The 19,052-nt window shown below is 35.6% G+C and overlaps 1 protein-coding gene across 2 annotated transcripts in view; it reads right to left on the reverse strand.

Annotated features, from left to right (window-relative positions):
* Nucleotides 1-19,052, reverse strand: part of Fim (plastin-2 fimbrin) — a 163,740-nt gene that overhangs the window by 23,788 nt on the left and 120,900 nt on the right. For both annotated transcript variants that reach the window (XM_081762903.1, XM_081762902.1), the window contains exons 7-9: nucleotides 18,517-18,730; nucleotides 9,480-9,618; nucleotides 4,529-4,668 (exon numbers count right to left, since the gene is read on the reverse strand). In XM_081762903.1, the coding sequence (XP_081619029.1) occupies nucleotides 4,529-4,668; nucleotides 9,480-9,618; nucleotides 18,517-18,730 (493 nt within the window). The remainder of the gene's footprint in view (nucleotides 1-4,528; nucleotides 4,669-9,479; nucleotides 9,619-18,516; nucleotides 18,731-19,052) is intronic.

Genomic DNA, 19,052 nt, shown 5'->3' on the forward strand with positions numbered 1-19,052 from the left:
TAAGCTAATTGTCAATGTATTTGCTACCTCTATTCGACTGTATTGTCATTCAAATATCCCTTTCCTGTGCGGCCACCTTCAAACTGAACTATGACATTTGTCTTCGAAAAGCTTGGACAGGCGTGCGTATTTCAATGAAGAGCGTCGTGTTATTCATAACCAATCTTATGATAATATATATTGTGATGTTCTTGCCTTCTGTAGGTACGAGTGAGACCAATATTTTCTCAAAAGGCTCTGTCATCAATGTGTTATTTTGCCCAGATCAGCTCTCCATCAAATATTTTGCACTTTATGCACTACAACATGTCATATATGGAAAACAAAAATCGATTTATTGTTAACGAAGTTAAACTAAATAAATTATCTACCACAGGCTGGCACTGACAGTAGATACCAATATCAGTTTACACCATCGGCATTTTATTTGTAGTCAATCGTGCGGAATTGGCGCTTCAAGCAGATAGCGCAGCACCAGAGCGGCCGGCCGCGGAACTATCCTAAACGGTACTCCGAACCCTGTCGGCCTATGCTTATGCATTGCGGAAGACGGTGTTTCAATACATTGTCGTTTTCCTACCCCCCCCCCTCTCTCTCTCCAATGAATTGAAATGCCGATTATGGGAAAATATTGGTCAAACTCCAGGGAATATTTGAGGATATTGAGCAAAAAAAAAAAAAAATCATCGTCGTTAACCGATTGTTTGTTCTTTTGGCCACATTTATCCGCGAAAATCGTAAAATATTCGCTGAAGTTTGGCCACTATTATCCGACAATCGCCATTAAAATCCGTTGAAAAATTAGAAAGAAAGGAAAAAAAAAAAAAAAAAAAAAAAGATAGCGATGATATATTGAACACCATCTTGCACAATGCATAAGCAGAGACCGACTGGGTTTGGAGTTCCTTTCACGTTAGTTCAGCGGCCAAGCGTTTCAGTGACAAATGTCATTGTTCAATTTGAAGGTGGCCACACAGGTAAGTGACATTTGAATGAGAATACAGTCGAATAGGGATAGCAAATACATTTTATCAGCCTATCGAGCCGGTGTGCCAAACAGAAGGCAATCTGCAAGTTGTAAGACGCTATTACCCTTCACCTCCTCCACAATAAGTGCCCTTGCAAATCGCGTATGTTTTGACCTCACCACTGTGCCGGGCACCCAAGAAAACACCCATATAAAAAATGAAGCGTGTACCTCAAAAAATAGTTGCTTCAAACTTTTTGCAAAATCTATTTAATTCTGAAATTTTACCGCTCGTAATTCAAACACGCTTGCGATCGAGGATTTTTCCGTTTGTGTAATTGTTTCATATGTAAAAACTAGTCGATTGACCATAGTATCGATATGAAGTCAAACACCACGCGACCTTCCCTAGTTAGTGTCAGGAATCACCTCCAGAACGTTTCTGTGTTTCCAAAAAACATATATCGCCATATGTAAAACTAGCAGAAGTACCCGTTCCTGGCACGGGTATTAAATACAAACACCGGTAATTTGAATAGAAATTTTTCCCTTTCCTCCTTCAGAAGAGAAATTTTCGAAAACGCTAAAATATGTATACCCTTATATTTAATTAAAGTGTTTATATAAGGAATTTTACAACTTAAATAATTCCTCACATTCAGCACTTTCTGAACAAACAATCGAAGATTTGAAAATCATAGAAATTTCGCTAATTTGGAACAGAATTTTCCAAAACGCTGAAAAGATGTTCCCTTATTCTTAAAAGTTTATGTATCAAAGTTCACACCTCCAAATTAAGACAGTCGTCGCATTGGACACTTTTTGAATAAAGAAAGGTAAATTTGAATTTTATAGAAATGTCCCCATCTCATCCCCAAGCGGTATTTTCGTAAACGCTGAAATATATATTCAGTTATTTTAAATTAAGTGTCTAAATACCGAATTTCATACCTAAACCCTCATATCTGTAGCGAACCCTCACATTCGACACTTTCTGAATAAAGAAAGGGAAATTTGGATATTATAGAAATACCCTTCCCTCCTTATGAGCAAAATTTTTGAAAATGTTTATTTTTAATGAGAAGTTTATAATGCTGAGCTTCATCTCCCTAACTTCCGAGATTTCTAAGATATAGTGGCCGCAACAAGGTGGCCTTAGTGGGTAATAATCGGAACTGTCCGAACAGTCGTATCCTTTTACTGGTGACATTGTAACTTAATGTGTGTCCAACAATGTTGCCATAGTTTTGGTCCCCGTTACACTGTGATTAATGTTACACATGTGGGTTCTATCTTTCTTCCTTTCTATATAGAGAAGGGGAAAATGAACAAACATTGAGCAACTTGCCTGCATATATGAGTCGTTCCTTCTCAATGGAAGAAATATTCTGTTGAAAGCAGGTTGAAAGTATCAAATAACAAAACAACACCAAGCACTCGGAGTTTCCACACTACTCATTTCTTCGCCAAAACATTTAAGACATTCCACTCCTTACTCATGTGACGGAGATCAGCTTTTACTCACCCCCTATTCCCGCCGAGAAATGTAATCCAGTTAGAATTGTGTTGGCAACACCCAATTACGGAGAAAAAAATCTGTTTCACTACCATTTAGTGGGAGGAGTAGGCTAATAGGTCAATTTTCTATAATACCTACTAAGGCTTTTAAGTTCTTGCCTAAAGAATAGTCAGTTATTAGAAGACAATTTAAATCTTACGTAGGATACGTGTTTAAAAATAATCCTTTCTTATCTTTTGATTCCGTGACAAAACAAGAATTCTGTCCGAACTTCACATTTCTACCTATAGTAGTGTGAACGATGATGAGTCACTCCCACTCTTTTACATAACATGGATAAGAAGTTTTGATTGATTGACTGATCAACGCCTAAGCCAAACTACATAGGCTAGAAATTTAAAATTTGAAAAGGACATAAGGTTTTGTGACGTAAGGTACCACTAAAAAGGGATTCTTGAAAATTGGACTTGGAAGGAGCAAAATGGAGGTTGTAATTACATTCCAGAGTTCCTTCCGGTTAGAGGTATGAAATTTGGTATTTGTACCTTTCGTTTAAAATAATTAAACACGTTTTAAAGCCTATATATGAGTGTGTGTGTGTGTGTTTGACCAATAGGGGAAGAAAAAGGGGGTGGCGGTGGTTCATCAAACTAACAATCCATGAGTCAAGGAATTCGCTGTACAAACTAACCCCGTCAGTGAATTCTGCCCCTGACTAGTCAATTCAGTCAGTCACCTTCTACTTGATCCAACCAAAGGTATATTTCCCGAAGGTCCACAACCCGTGTATATCTCATCTGTGCTACGCGTTTCATCCACTTTACATGTCTCCACTTTATTATCTGTATGATATTTGATGATATTGTGAAGTTTCATGTCTACCTCTACCTTCATTCACGAGCTTTATTGGATCAAAGGATCCAATATATTTCAGACAAATTTTCTTGTAGGCCTTATATCTGGAGAACTACATACAGTGTAGCCAAACCAAAACTACCACTTAACTCAGTTTGATGTGCTTATTCCGTAAAATATACGGAAACTCGATTTATCTAGAGGCTGTTCAAAAATTTTGTGGCTCCTGACCCAACATCTAATTATTGGCCAAGATCCATTTTTTGGATCATTCCTAAAATTCTTGTTTTCTATACGTCCATTAAATAATTACAAAAAAAATTGCTTTAAAAGGTTATCAAAACTCAAAGTTAACAAAATGTTTTGTTTTATATTACCTACAAACTCCTCTTACAGTATTTATTTCGAAAGTGTTGTGTATGTATGTATACTAATAAATGATGTATAATTAAAACTGATTAGCTGAACCTGCGCTCTCTACACAGCGCATCATTCACGTATGAGCATGAATCTTCTGTCATTCCTCGCAACATCTGTACATGTTCCTTTGCAGACACAAGTGAAAGACGCCTTATAAAAATCGACGAAGGGTACCATAAAGGGGAGATTTTTCAATACCTCGCATCGTTTGCAAGATTTCAGTCTACTTCTAATTGGAGTTTCTACTTCATGAATGACCAGTGTTTTCTTTCTTCTTGCATGCAGTATGTAATAAGCAAATACATTACACACACAATTAATTATAATGTCAATGATATGTATGGTGTTCATTGGGCAAAACACTCCAAAAAATAAAGATTCATCTTAGGCTGGAGAAATGGTTTTCCTTCGTTTTTCATTATCATTTGGCCATGAAACAAACGCCTGACAGATTTACAACCCCTATATACAAATGTGTGGTGTTGGAATGTATAACTCGGAGGATATGCCGTATTTTAAAAAAATCAACACTTCCAGTGTACCCTAAAAAATGTAATAAAGAAATGACAGCCATGTTTTTTTTTCTTTTTTAAATATTCAATTAGAACTGGATAATCTACACAAAATTTGAAATCGACCAGAAAAGACGGTACATTTCTAGCACTTATGGTTTTCGAGATCCCATTGTCGAAAGGATTGGAGACAAACACAAACTCTTCTTTGGAGACAAATATATAAACATAGCATTTTAATGTATAGATACATACCTAACGTAAGAGTTGGGTTTCCATCATTGATGTCTTGTCCAGCAATTCCAACAAGTGAAAACTTCAGTTCTTTTCCTAATTCAACAGCGTAGTTGCAGTTCTCTAGTTTTTCCATAAATTTGGTCAATTTTGAAAACTTCCTGTAAATAAATTTTATGAAATTGGAGTAAGTGTTATTCGAGATCATGCTCAAGTTCTAAAATCATAAATAGAAAATACAGTCAAATTTTACAGATAATGTAAAACTATCGCACATCTCTAATACTTCACTTGCCCAAATTATCAACTAGTATACTAATTTCTAGTAATGTTACGTATGATTCTCAATTCTAGAGCCAGGGTTTTCATTTAGGGGATTCTGATATCTTTTTATATGCTTTCCCTTTCTTTCTTTCTTACAACCTTTACTACAGTTTATTCCTTTATTCATCTGGCTATCTTTTTTTCTGAATTTATTAACACTATTCCAAACACTGACAGATAAAGAAGAAAGAAAAAAACATATTAGCAAGTCGATAGATCTGTTTTTCGAAACATAGCATATACATAGCGAAACATAGCTAAATGTGGCTATACAAATGCCAAAGCCGTTAAGTTTTACACAGCCTTGCTTTGTCTCTTTCGAACTATGTACTGGATTCATTCTATCTACTGGGAGTTTCCTCCTCTCCTTGACAATCAATTCCCCAAGTCTTCAGCACTAACTAATAATTTGGTAATTGCCTTACTGACTTATAAAATTATAACTGTGTAAAACTAACGAACGAATTTTATGTATAGAACTTGTTTTCGTGGAAATCAACAACTAGATACAATGCAATTATTGCGTAATTCCCACTGACATGGAACAGTCTTGGAAAGTAGTCCCCTCGCACCGGATGTAGGTGTGAGGATCCAAGTTACTACCTACGAGGGCAAATTGGTATAGAAATATAACAGGGCAACTCGTTCTCACGGAACTCGGCATTTGCCTTAAGTAGTTTGTAAAAAACAGAGATGTTGGTTGGTGCTGGGGTCAGTGTTCCGTTCAGCAGGAAGGTTATGAGTTGTAGACCTACAACTTAACGTGTGATACGAACTACATGAGCCCTCGTCGGAGCAGTGGTGGCTAATTTCAGACAATATAAAACGTAGCAGTACCGTAGTGTGAGAAGTTTATGGTAGTGCTATTCGCTGGGTGTTGAAAGGTGGTATCATATAGATATTTGTGTGTTTAAGCCTCGATTCTATTATTTTGTTTTACGCTCTTATGTAACAGACGTTAAAAATAACATACATGCGGGTTACGAACACCATGCACAATCACCACCCACAAAAGTAAGGCCTTTCTTCAGATTTGGATTCCCAAGAGAACTGTGTTATAGCACCACGCTGCAAGGCCAGAGTGACAACCACGAAATTATTACTACCACTCTCATATTTAGTACTGTTTGAGGAGGCTTCAGTAATTCGTTCAATATCTCAAAAGTAACTACTGCATAGTAATTTTATTCAAATAACACCAAATATTTACTTAAGCAGATTATTCGATTGGCAGTAGATTGTTATCAAGTAACTTGGTATGGCTACATTTTGTTGGAAGTAAATGTTACACAATTATTTCGAATTTGGAACATACAGTATTTACGTGACCATGTGCCCGTGTAAAGTATACTGAACTTGTCTTATTCTTATACCATGCATTATTTGATAATGTTGCTTTACTTCTTGTTAATAAAATTACATCAACTACCGTTTATACGTGTTGAAGGCTTCTACTTTAGGAGTATTGGTTTAAATTTTAACAAATACAGGGTGTTTATAAAAGAACTCCGGGGTTTTAAAAATTCATATTTTATTAACGATAAAAGAGAGCAAAATTTAGTTAATTTCTCTGAAACGACTAGCTCAAAAAGTTTTAGTCATACTAATTGGAAATGTTTTTATCAACAGGTGGCAGCGCTGCGGAGCGTTGACCTTGAGACGACGTACGGCTGCGCTAGTCAGTGAATCAGTGCCGTGCCGTGTGGATTGTTGCGCTTCGCGCTATGGTGATGCCACAACAAAAGGCTCAATGTGTTATTTGGCTCATAGAAACTAAGTCTGTTGTTATGGGGCTTCTGGGGGCATATCAAGAATCTTGTGTATGCGGAGAAAATTCGTAATGTTCGCCATCTCACCGAACGAATAGTCAATTGCGTGGCAACCGCTCCCCAGACATGCTGGCCAGGACACTGCAAGAGATAGAGTACCGTTACGATGTGTGCCGTGCCACTCACGGGGCTCATATTGAACTTTATTAAATTTTTAAAACAAACGTGAAAATGTAAGCTTTCCAATCCTGTATAACACATGTATGTACGTTTTTTTACTTATTTTGCCTCAAAACCCCGGAGTTCTTTTATAGACACACTGTATAGTAGTTTCACACTATCAATTCTATGGATAGCAAATAATCAATTTTGTATAATGAAACCTGCTTATGTTGACAACAGCTGTATTCATTATAGACACGACCTACAGGATTTTCACTTGTATACATTATCGATGAAATAGAAAAAACACTGCTGCATAAGAATTAATAAATTGTATAATACCTTTACGTTTGGAAATACTTACACGTAGTATGTGGCAACGAGAACATGCGTCATTAACAAAAGAAACAATTATCGGAATTTGGTACGGTATACAGTACATAAATAAGAAATTCTAGCAAAAAACTATCAATTGAAGGATAAGAGGAAAAAAACAAGGAATGTCCATGTGTGTGCTTTAACGAGTGTTTTGCCCTATCTGTTGATGGCTCTTGGTACTATTTGACTAGATATGCCATGCGTGCGTAGATGCAGAAATGTCCAAGGAAAGAGGAAAAAGATTTGAATAACCTTATTCATTTTCTACGCGGTTTTTAATATTAAAACGTCATTTTCTCGAAAATACAGTTTTGTGACATTCCTTCTTTTTTTCCCTTACCCTTCAATTGTTATCGGTTACGAACAACGTAATTTTTAGCGTCTCAAAGCCTTTCCTATTTTCTCGAAAACTACACATGAGAATTTAACCCCAATCATGTTATTTTGTTCAATTTGGTGTGATCTATCGACTAGTATTTGCCTTATATTTGGATGATATCTATATATATAAAAGAGAACGCACAAAATCCTTTGTCCGCTCATCACGCTAATACGGCTGAACCGATTTCTTTCATTTTTGGGGGGTTGTTAGGATTTGGACCCTAGATGGTTTTTATCATATCACTTTAATTTTCAATTACCAGTGTCTTGAGATAATTGACCAATCAGGTGTCCATACGTACAAAAAATCCTTTGTCCGCTCATCACGCTAATACGGCTGAACCGATTTCTTTCATTTTTGGGGGGTTGTTAGGATGTGGACCCTAGATGGTTTTTATCATATCACTTTAATTTTCAATTACCAGTGTCTTGAGATAATTGACCATTCAGGTGTCCATACGTACAAATCCTTTGTTATTAGTTCATCATAGGTATAAAAATAAACGTATTTATATGCAACCCGCATGACCCTGTGACTCGGCGGGTTAACATAACTGACAGGCGCTATAAATCACTTGAAAGCGAAAAAGTAAAAATTATCTAAGTAACAAAGTTTATTGCGTTCCGGGATGACCGCAGCGAAGCGGGGCGGGTTAACATAAATGACAGGCGATATAATGTTAACATTAGTGCAATCTTCTATGGTTTTTATCATATCACTTGAAAGCGAAAAAGTAAAAATTATCTAAGTAACAAAGTTTATTGCGTTCCGGGGTGACCGCAGCGAAGCGGGGTGAACGCTGCTAGTTTTAAATAAATTAAAATTTAAGAGTTAATGATAATTTTAGGCTACATCTCATTGATCATACGATGCACTGTCGTCTGGCTAGTATCATAATGAAGAGCTTAATGGGAGTATATTTCACTATCAGTTCCATCTCAGTGGCATGTAACTCATACAGCATTAATTTTTACGTTTACAAATGTATTCTCGAAAACGACGTATGAGCTTTTACATGTTAAAGAATGTTAACAATTAAAACTCACGCACATCATTTCGTTTCGCTTAATATCATTTACTGATTGATATACGTCTCATCTGTGAACACTTCTTTTCCATTAAATGTTAACAATATTGTAGAATTTTCTGTAAATCGTTTGTCCACTTAACGAAGTATGACGCATATATTATTAGAAGAAACGCATTTGAGAACATCCTGTATAAATCAATACATTTGAACGAAATTCGCACCAGTGTGTAGAGAGCATGTTGATCTCTACACACTAATTTAGGAAACTCAGAAAACTGCCTGCCATAGGAGACAATCTGAAGGACGTTCGCAAATCTGTTGTTTGCGAATCAATGTATTGAAATGCCAGGACCGAGTGAACGCCTATTATGTAACTGCCAGGTTGCGAGAGGACGGGTTGTCGATCGCATGATTACCGCTCACGTGAGTCGTGGTCTATCGGTGATACACGATGGGAGACTGACTATTCCCACAGCAGACATGTCATCCCTTTACTCTCGTGCACCACAGACGCAATGGAAATCACCTGGACAAAAAGGTCGTTAGGGCCACCTACGGACGAACGAAAAACAATCGATTCTTGGAGGCAGGTCTAAGTTCTCGGGTTCCTATCGCACGATTACTCATTACACTTGCTAATTACCAAGAGGGTCTTCAGTGATTCGGGAGAAACTGAACGCGGGGCGAATCAGGTGCAATAGTGTTAGGCGATCAGAGTAATTTCTGTTTCGTACAGGGATGGCCAAGTGCGTGTCCGTAGACATGCAGGTGAGCTGAATTGTACCTACTTTCCCCTCTTCCTTTGCTGCTACACTCTGTCAGTTGCTTTATAAATGAGTATCTAAATTTTCTATTTTCCCTGAGACAGTACGCTGAACTATTCTCAAAGATACTTGTTCATATAGTTCCACACGCTATAAACCTTACCTGTGAACACGATTCCAGTTGACAATTCCGGGTTTTATGATGTCGTACAACTGAAAGATCACAAGACCATCAGCTAGATCTGAATACAACCAATTCACATACGGGGCAACACCCATAGAGTTCATCCAATTTCTGTAAGCTGTAAAGAACAGAATAATTAGGTCAAAGTAGTAATATGGAGTTTCTCGAACACGACTATTCTCTCATTTTAATAGTCTAATTCTGTATCTTCATACATTTTGCGTTAACGACTACATAACTAGATGGTTAATATTTTAGGACTTCAGAGCATAGAAAATGTGTCAAGAAGTCTTTATGTATATGAATTCACATACGAACTACATGTCTGACTAGTAAAAACCATATTCAAAGAAGTAAAAGAAATAGTGGAAATGAAATCTTTCAGTTTACGTCCCACGATTATGCGTCCGTTAGGCTACAAGACGGATGATTTAAGGCAAGTGAATCATGGAATAACTGGTGACATAAGAATGTGGGAGAAACTGGAGTATCCCGAAAAAATCTATGGACAAAATGTTGTCCACCACAAACTTACTTCGACGGAGATCAAACCAGGGACTCAACGCACCAGAGGTAAGCGCTCTACAACTGAGCCACCGTGCCCCCAAGAAAGATAGTATCAATAATAATATTAATAATAATAATAATAATAATATAATAATAATAATATAATAATAATAATAATAATATAATAATAATAGAGGAGCAAACTTAAATATTAACACAACCTCATCCATTAGAAAGAGGTACTTGTTCAGAAACCTTTAGAGAAGCCTCGGACCAGGACCAACACTTTGGCACGACCTCAGCAAAGTAAAGTGGACTTGAGGTTTGGAACATGAAATATAAGAAGTCTTTATAGGTCAGGTGCAATAAAATTTGTAACGAGTTAGAGAAATATAGGATGGACCACCCATAAAAAGACGTAAATTTTGTAGTCTGCACCGCTGCTTTTCCTTCCCATTTAAATTTATGAGCTCCTACCAGGGTTTTATGTTCACAAAGATATAATATCAGCAATTAGACGTGTTGGATTTGTTAATGATAGACTTGCTTTCATTCCTTTTACGAGTTGGTATTATTGTGCTAAATGCATATCCTCAACAGAAGATAAGAATGACGATACAAAGGACAGTTTCTAAGAAGTAGAACGAACGTGTATTTGACCATCTCCTGCAATACCATGTAAAAAAATCTATTAAGAGATTTTAATGCGAAGCTAGGACGGGAGAACATTTTCAAATCGATTATAGGGAACGAAAGTCTGCATAAGGAAACTAACGACAATGGCATTAGACCCGTGAACTTTGCATATAGAAATTGAATGTAATAATAATAACAAAAAACATTCAAAACACGTGTAAGCGCTTAAACGAATTTCAGAAAGGCTATCAATCTCACGCTTATCCATTAACGAAAGCGGAAGGAACAAGTTTTACGGATACGGATAGTTTTTGAATACATGAAAATATTTATTAGGGAATTTGCTTAACACATAACAAATACAACGTTCGTGGAGCTAGACAAACGCATACAACAGAAACGTATACTCCAGAGATTAATCGAACAAATATAAACTGCAATAAAAGAAATTAGAGCAACACAAATCTTCCGGTGTAAACGGAATTCTGGCTAAGTTAATTTTAGCTGGAGGGTTGAGGCGGAATGTGAAACGAGATACACAAATTCATTCTCCTCATTTGGAACAAGGAGTAATTGATTCGTTCCACTCTTGTGGCAATCATTATTCAAATTCACAAGTAAGGCGATAGAACTGACTGTAACAATTATCGAGGCATTTCTCTTCTATGAATTTCTAAGTTACTCACAATATATAAAAATAACATTGACGTTGTCTATTTCATTATCATGGGAAAACGAGTGAACCGTTTGGAATTAATTTTCGAGTCTGCTAACCAGCGTTTTATCCAGTCCCCTCAGTTTTAGGGGTAATCTGAAGTTCTAGGAGGAGGAGGGGGAGCATTAAAAATGTGGAAAGTAACCATGTACCTTATGCAACCCATACCTTTATATAGTGTGTGCAAAGAAACCGTCTATATACTTTCAGAGAACGGTATCTTTGTTCTTCACTGCTACACATTAATTTTTAACTATTGAAATATAAGGCTTCTCCAGATACAAGAATTATTACTAATAATATTTTGATCAGATAGAGTTTCATATGTATTCAATTATTAAAACATTAAGACTAATCTAAAAAGTTCTTACCTTTTCATGAACTAAATATTAAAATACACATTTTTAATGAACATACTTTAAATTTAAAGTTTTAAAAGGAGGTAGTGCAATTCTCTTTAGGGATGCATTGTACCAGATTTTTATATTATTTCTTATAGGGGAAAGTTCCAGTTCACAAGGACCTTCCATGGATAGTAACACAAATGAACTTAAGTGATGTGATTTTAGTTGTTGTCTTAATTTAGTACAAATTTATTGTGAAACGATGAAGTCTTTTGTTCCAAAATAAATGTGCTGGGGAGGACGCCGAGGTTTCTCCTGGCGTAATTCGTACCACTTAGACGTTATGTTGATTCCCTGCGCTGTTAGGCGTAGTTTCACAATAAACTTACATGCTCATGTTTGTAGCAGTACAGAGAATGCTATATTGAGTTTGAAGCTGTAGAGTCTTCCAGTGTAATTTTTGGATCACCCTAGATATGTTGGACTGAAGAAAATAGAATAAAAATTGTATTTTTAAAAATGGACACAAAAAAGATAAGAAAAATAATAATTACATTTATTACGTGAAATCCCATTGAATATGTTAAAATCTTGTCTGTAACTTGTTTTAGATCTGCTTCATTTTTAAAAAGAGAAAAAAAGTGAAAGAAAAGTTTAAAAAGAAGAGCTGTTCGTGAATAACAGTTTCAAGGTTGTGTCGCGTGACGTAATTGTGTTGTTTGCTTGGGCGTGTTGGCTTAGCTTTCGTAGCTTCTCGCGTTAGACTCTCGGGCAGTTGCTGCGTCGAATTCTTTCTAGTTACATCGAATGCTGGTTACGTCTAATCGTTTCTTGTCATATCGTGTCTTCACTGGAAGTATCATATTCACATGGAATAGAAAGGAAATTGGAGAGTTTAGGATAGTCTTTCGTTACGTTGAAGTCTTCCTTTTTAAAGCGGGTGTTGCTGGAAGAGTAAATAGGAACGTCTTTTCAATGTTAAACGGATTCCCTTTTTTCTTTTACTGCATTTTGCTGGAATACGAAATATCAGAGGTTTCCTTCCAAGAATTGTAGAAGTAACCTGCTAATTTAGGTTTGATTTGTTGGAGTAGTCGAGAGGAAAGAAAGGCAAATTCCCAGATCGAATGGTGACTGCATCTAATTGGTAAGTAAGGATATAGTAGTGATATTTATTAGACCCTGATTCCTGGTTTGATTAACGAAACTGATTGTCTTACCGATTAACAAAACAGAGAGTAAATCAGATATTAATATTAGTGATTTAGTTTTCTTGGAAAGAAGATTGAACATTGCTCTATTTTTTTTTTAAGAAAAAAGGAAAAAGAAACGTGTTTCAGATTTTACTATTTGTTAAGATATAATCGAATATAGTGTTAGGATTTGTGGCTTAACGTTTGGCCTTTTCGAGATTTTGTTAGTTTCGATATATTTAATATTTGTCCTTGCTTTCGCGTTTTTGTTAATTCTGAAGTTAGTCTTACGGTAAAGATTGGAATATAGGTAAAGTCGCGGTTAAAAAATTTTGAACTGATTATTGACCTTTCTATTCCGATTTATATAGAGCAACCTTTGGAATTGTTATAATATTTAACTTTTTGTTTAATAAAGTCTGAAAAATTTAGAACATTCACATATATTTACATAAAATTTTGTTGTAGAGTAAATCTGTTAAACTACATATTTTTAAAATTCTGGTTATAATTGGGATTGAATTTATCTGTTATTAATATATTATCGAAAACTTATTTATTGCATTATTCTCTTTTTCGAAGTTAAATTCTAAATTTTTGTAATAAAATAATCAGTAGGAAAATTCTTTTAATTTCAATTTGACTACATAGATACCCATTATATTTAGAAAGTGATTTGCTTTTGAAGAATTACACTGGTTATTCGTGATTTACATTTGTTTTTTGGAAATCAGATTTGGAGATTTGAAGCCAAATTATTGGGGATTTACTAAAACTTACTTTTTTCTAGAAACTAGAACCAAGTCAAATGATACTTTGGCTGGTCTTGATATGTCTCTAACTTATTTGTTCTGTATGAAGGATATCAAACAATCAGCGCCTATAGGTTCGTTACAGGTTGCAGGTTTTTTGCTGCGGAGTTTACCATACTTGAGAATGATCTTTTTCTATTTTGCAGGTGCCTATAGGACACACACTTAATATGGCAGCTAGATGTCGTAGTGTAGGAAAACCGTCCCCAATATCATTTACTTGAAGTGTACATATCCCTCAACTTCATATTCTTCTCTGCATACTTCTTAAAAATTGAATGAGAATATTCATATTCAGTTACACACCCTTCAAAATTTAAAGAATAAAATCACAATAAGATTTGAGTTCTTGTTTTGCATTATCTGTAGGCATAATGTTACCACAGTTGAACACTTGGGACGATAAAAAAAAAAAAAAATGCCAACGGTATCCCCAAATCTTGTATCAAAATTTTCTAGCAATGCTATCAAAAGGCCGCACAACTTCATTATGGAGCTTATCATAGTCTTCAAAATCTACCTCAGAAATGCGCAGACTTTCATCCATCATTTTCTAGTGATACTTATAAAATGCTTCCAATTAAGTCGATGAATCAGTCATAATATCGTTTAAACGAGAGGTTGCTACTGAAAATTTTCTTCTTTCTGTTTTTCAGATTGTGTAACATCAAATATACAGAAGTGCATTCTTTCATCATTATTTTTGCCTTGCAATCACTACTAAGAGCTTTTCTACGATTCGCCTTGTCTATGTTTTAAAAGTTTATCATCTTTTGGATTTTTACCTGTATTTTTATCCCAGTTTGTGAAACTTTTCGTTATGAAAGTACTATCAGAACCTTTTGAAAGTGGTCTATCTTTATAAAGAGCACTATTATTGTCTAGTGGCAAAGGCCACGTGTGAGTTTTTTCCTATTTAAGCACAACATATTATAATCAACGTTCTAGTCGATTAAATTTCCAATACTTCAAATAACTCTATTACAAAGAAATATAACATTTCAAGAATTACCCTCAAGAAGCACAAATACACTTCATTAAAACCCGATCAACACACTGATCTACGAAGTTCGTTACTGAATTCCTGTATTTTATATATATATATATATATATATATATATATATATATATATATATATATATATATGTGTGTGTGTGTGTGTGTGTGTGTGTGTGTGTCTGTCTGTCTGTGTTATTTGTGATTTTTTTTTTCAATTTTGAACCCTGTATTCGATAGAGCATCAACAACTATCAGAGAAAGTGATTAAATTTTTCGCGTCACTTACCGTTCCCGAGATATTGGTAAAAAAAATGGCCGACTTCCAGAGATTTAAGGAGCCATATCTCGGGAACCGTAAGTCATAGAGAGATCATATTGGTGTTGATGAATAGCTAAAAGGATGGTAAATGTTCTGGTACCAGATAGTAACCGGTGGCCACTGGTTTCGCCAATGGCCACCAATTATTATCGGTACCAAAATGTTTATCATCCTCTTAGATATTGACTAACACCAATATTATCTCTCTATGACTTACCGTTCCCGTGATATTGGCCAAAAATCGTCAATTTCTAGATATTGAATCATAAGTTGTAGAGAGACGATATTGATGTTGATCAATACCTAAGAGGATGGTAAATATTTCGGTACCAAATAGCAACCGATGGCCACTGTCCAACTGGCCAGTTGTATAGTGGTCATCAATTAATATAGGTACGAAAATGTTGACATTCTATTAAGGATTAACACCAATATCATCTCTCTATGACATACCGTTTCCGTGATATTGGCCAAACGATAGTTCCGATTTCGAGAGATTTAAAGAGCTAAATCTCGGGAACCATAAGTCACACAGAGATCATATTGATGTTGATCAATACCTAAGAGGATGGTGAACACTTTGGTACCAAATAGTGACCGGTGGCCACTGATTAACTGTCTACTGGCCACCGTTCCCCAGATATTGGCCAAAAAAGTTCGAACTTCTAGATATTTAAGCAGCCATATCTCGAGAACTGTAAGACAGAGATGATGTTTTGGAATTTTTGCGAGAAACATAGTAAGGTACGGATAAAAAGATTTACTTTTACATGTAGTAACAATCATAGTTATCCTTCCCGCTCCATCTCTCCATTCTTTTTAAGTTCGTTCTGGCAATGCTCTTGGAGCATTCTCAACTTTTTTTTCTCAGTAGTTGCTTCGTGCTGGTACATATCACTTAGTGTTTAGCCTCTCCAATGAAAGCAAATTTTGCAGGTAATTTTAGCAAGCGTTTTCTCGAAATGACAAGGAGTGTGTGAAATAAAAAATGGTAGCATGAAAAAAAAGTGCCTTTTTGCGAAATATGAAAAAGAACATTGACTGAAAACTCGCAAATTGGAAAATCATAAACTGCATGCTAAATTTGAAACCTGAAACATATATATGGCTATACCTATATCTTCAAAAAATTGGGGGGGGGGATTCTACACCTTTGGGGGTAATTTTCCCCTTCAAAGATGCCTGGATAAAACACTGCTGCTAACTATGCTTAAATCGTTTTTTTTTTATCTGATTATCTGCACCAAAGTGTATACCCTACGGGAGCAGGGGTTCAAAATTTATGACAAAAGTGTATATATATATATATATATATATATATATATATATATATATATATATATATATATATATATATATATATATATATATATATCTCACGAGCCCTTCAAGTTAGGTCAATGGTGCTCTGTATATAAGATTTTTATTGAAAATACGTTGAAACGTATACCAGGGTTTTCGAAACTTCTAGCCACTAAAGGAGAAATATTTCTGTAACATTTTAATATCCTATTTTGTATTCATAAAATGGCGGAAGTGAGAACACGGCTGAACTATTTAAAATTAATTTTTAAACGTAACTTGCGGTGACCTTGGTATTTATCGTTAGTTGTACACCTGGATTGGAATGCGTATTCTAAGCGTGGGCGGGAAAATATTTTTCGCAAGCAATAACGGTCACATCGTTTGAAAGGATTTTCTGAAGGTAGTTAACACTTGGGTCAGATTGGGTTTCTATCTTTTCGATTCAACTCACATTTTAAATGAGTGGAAATATACCTTTTATATATTTGTCATTACTTTTGATGATAAATTGATCTGTTACGACAAGCATAACCCACCAATATAGAAATAGGATAGTGATGAACGTGTAAGGGTTTCCTAAAACCACCTACAAGATGCTGCTGGTGGGGTCTACGAGGAGGGTGAACCATTATGTCTCTCTCTCCGTCAAGGCAAAACTATCACTGCGGATACTTTTAGTGCTGAATCCCAGAATGCACCACAAACTCATCCACAACCATGAACAAAGTCAACAGACCTAATGCTTTCATGTTGCATGAAAAAGCACGCCCGTATGTCACTCAAAGAATATTACATACTCTTCATGAGTTCCAACATGACACCTTTCCTCAACCGCCGTACTGTGATGAAGTCTATCTGACCGAATACTAACACTTCCGTTATCTCGGTCACTTCCTGGCAGGCAAGAACTCCCATGATGACTGATAGAATCTAAGTGTTGGCTAGGAAAAGTATGTGGTTGCAAACCGAGACTACTTTGACTAACGTAACATTGTAATTTTCATTTTTCTGACCTTCGTACGTAACACACGTCAGTCGAACATTTCAACCTCAACAACGTAATGATAAAGACTACGAGCTACACAAATTATAATGTGTAGATGATAGTCGCTAACAAAAAGAATTACAAAAAAATCAACTAATCACTTCTTTGTACAGAAACGAATTATGCGAATATAACTACTGAGACTTCTTCTGTCCTCTCTCTCTCTCTCTCTCTCTCTCTCTCCTATATTTTCGCTAACAAGGAGCCAAGTTTCGATTTTCGTATGTACGGAAACCAACACTTCAACTTAGGCAACCTTCTTTTACTCATACACAACGTTTATTCTTATTGTATGATTTACCTAATAAACTGGCGGCTCTCTTGATTTTTTTCCCCTAAACAGTTCATAGATGGCTTCAGGATACCACACAAGTATGAATACTAATGAAAAAATCGTGATCACCATATTACTTGAAATGCAACCTGAGAAGTGGTTGAATTCAGCCGTGGTTCAATCGTGTTTTCTTTCACTGCAGTGACTGACTTGGATGCCTTTTAATATATTAATTCAAAGATACTTGAGAAACTATCTTAATATTGTTGTCTTATGCGCTACCACAAACACAAATCAGTACATATATTCTACGTTTTGTCAGCGCCTTTCGAACAAATTGAGTAGTTATCAGTACAATACAAGAAAATTCTATTCTCTCTATGTCTTATTAAAGTGAATTAAATTAGTCGATTTGTTAGGAGGTTGCTAACAAATTTTGCTGGTGATTGTCCCACTTGAAAACGCTTGTTTTTATATACAGAAGATTTTTTACTCTGGTTATGAGTTAGTTCTGTTTTGGTACTTTCAAACTAGGTACTCGGGAACATAAGAAATATTCTACTTTCATTGTGCTTAATGGCAACTTCAAATCCTGCTACACGTCTCGATTTCAAACGCAAACAGTGGTTCAGAGTACATATTAAATACAGATGCTATCCTTCATAACCCTGGTGCTGCATAAAAACATAAGGAAGTATAACCGTTAGTCATTTCAAGTTTTCAGTCTTCCCACAAATAGCATATTATTGTAATAGTTTACTACTATACAGAATAATTATACTAAATATTATACTATACAACTACACTAACTATAACCACTGACCAGAAAAGCTGATAAAATAGGAAAGAATGGCTTTCATACTTACTCTTTTCTTCCCTAGTTTCTTCTATATTTTCCAGCCCTTCTATTCCTTCTTCAGGCTGGTCCAAACCAGGATGATTATTAAAAAGATTGGCAACAAAAGCCAAATTCAATTTGTAAATACCGTTTACGACATCACTGGGAGTAACGAAACTCCTGCAACCTAGTTTTCCAGCTTGTTGTAACATTACTTCAGCACGTTGCAATAAGTTTGGTTCCTATAAGGGAATCAAAAACAACACACTTCACACTTTGGAATGCAGAAACAAATACTTCCATCACGTAATTGTATTACTTGAAGCACTAAGTGAAAAAGCAAAGCACTTCTATACGGAAGTTTATCTGTTAGTTTTGATCAAAGTTACTGATGCTTTGTCATTTGAGCCATTTTAGATGCACCCTACTTTTTAACGGTAACTGAATATATCTTCAAAATGCTGATTATCTTGGCATGTGTTTGAAAATAGTTTAAATTTCGATTCCTCCGACTAACAGACGAAATTCGACTATTCTCCAGTCCAATTGGCATGTATCTAACCT

The sequence above is a fragment of the Thermobia domestica genome, chromosome 6 (genome assembly GCF_964235325.1).
Source record: "Thermobia domestica chromosome 6, izTheDome1.hap1.1, whole genome shotgun sequence".
In the NCBI taxonomy this organism is placed as follows: Eukaryota; Metazoa; Arthropoda; class Insecta; order Zygentoma; family Lepismatidae; genus Thermobia; species Thermobia domestica.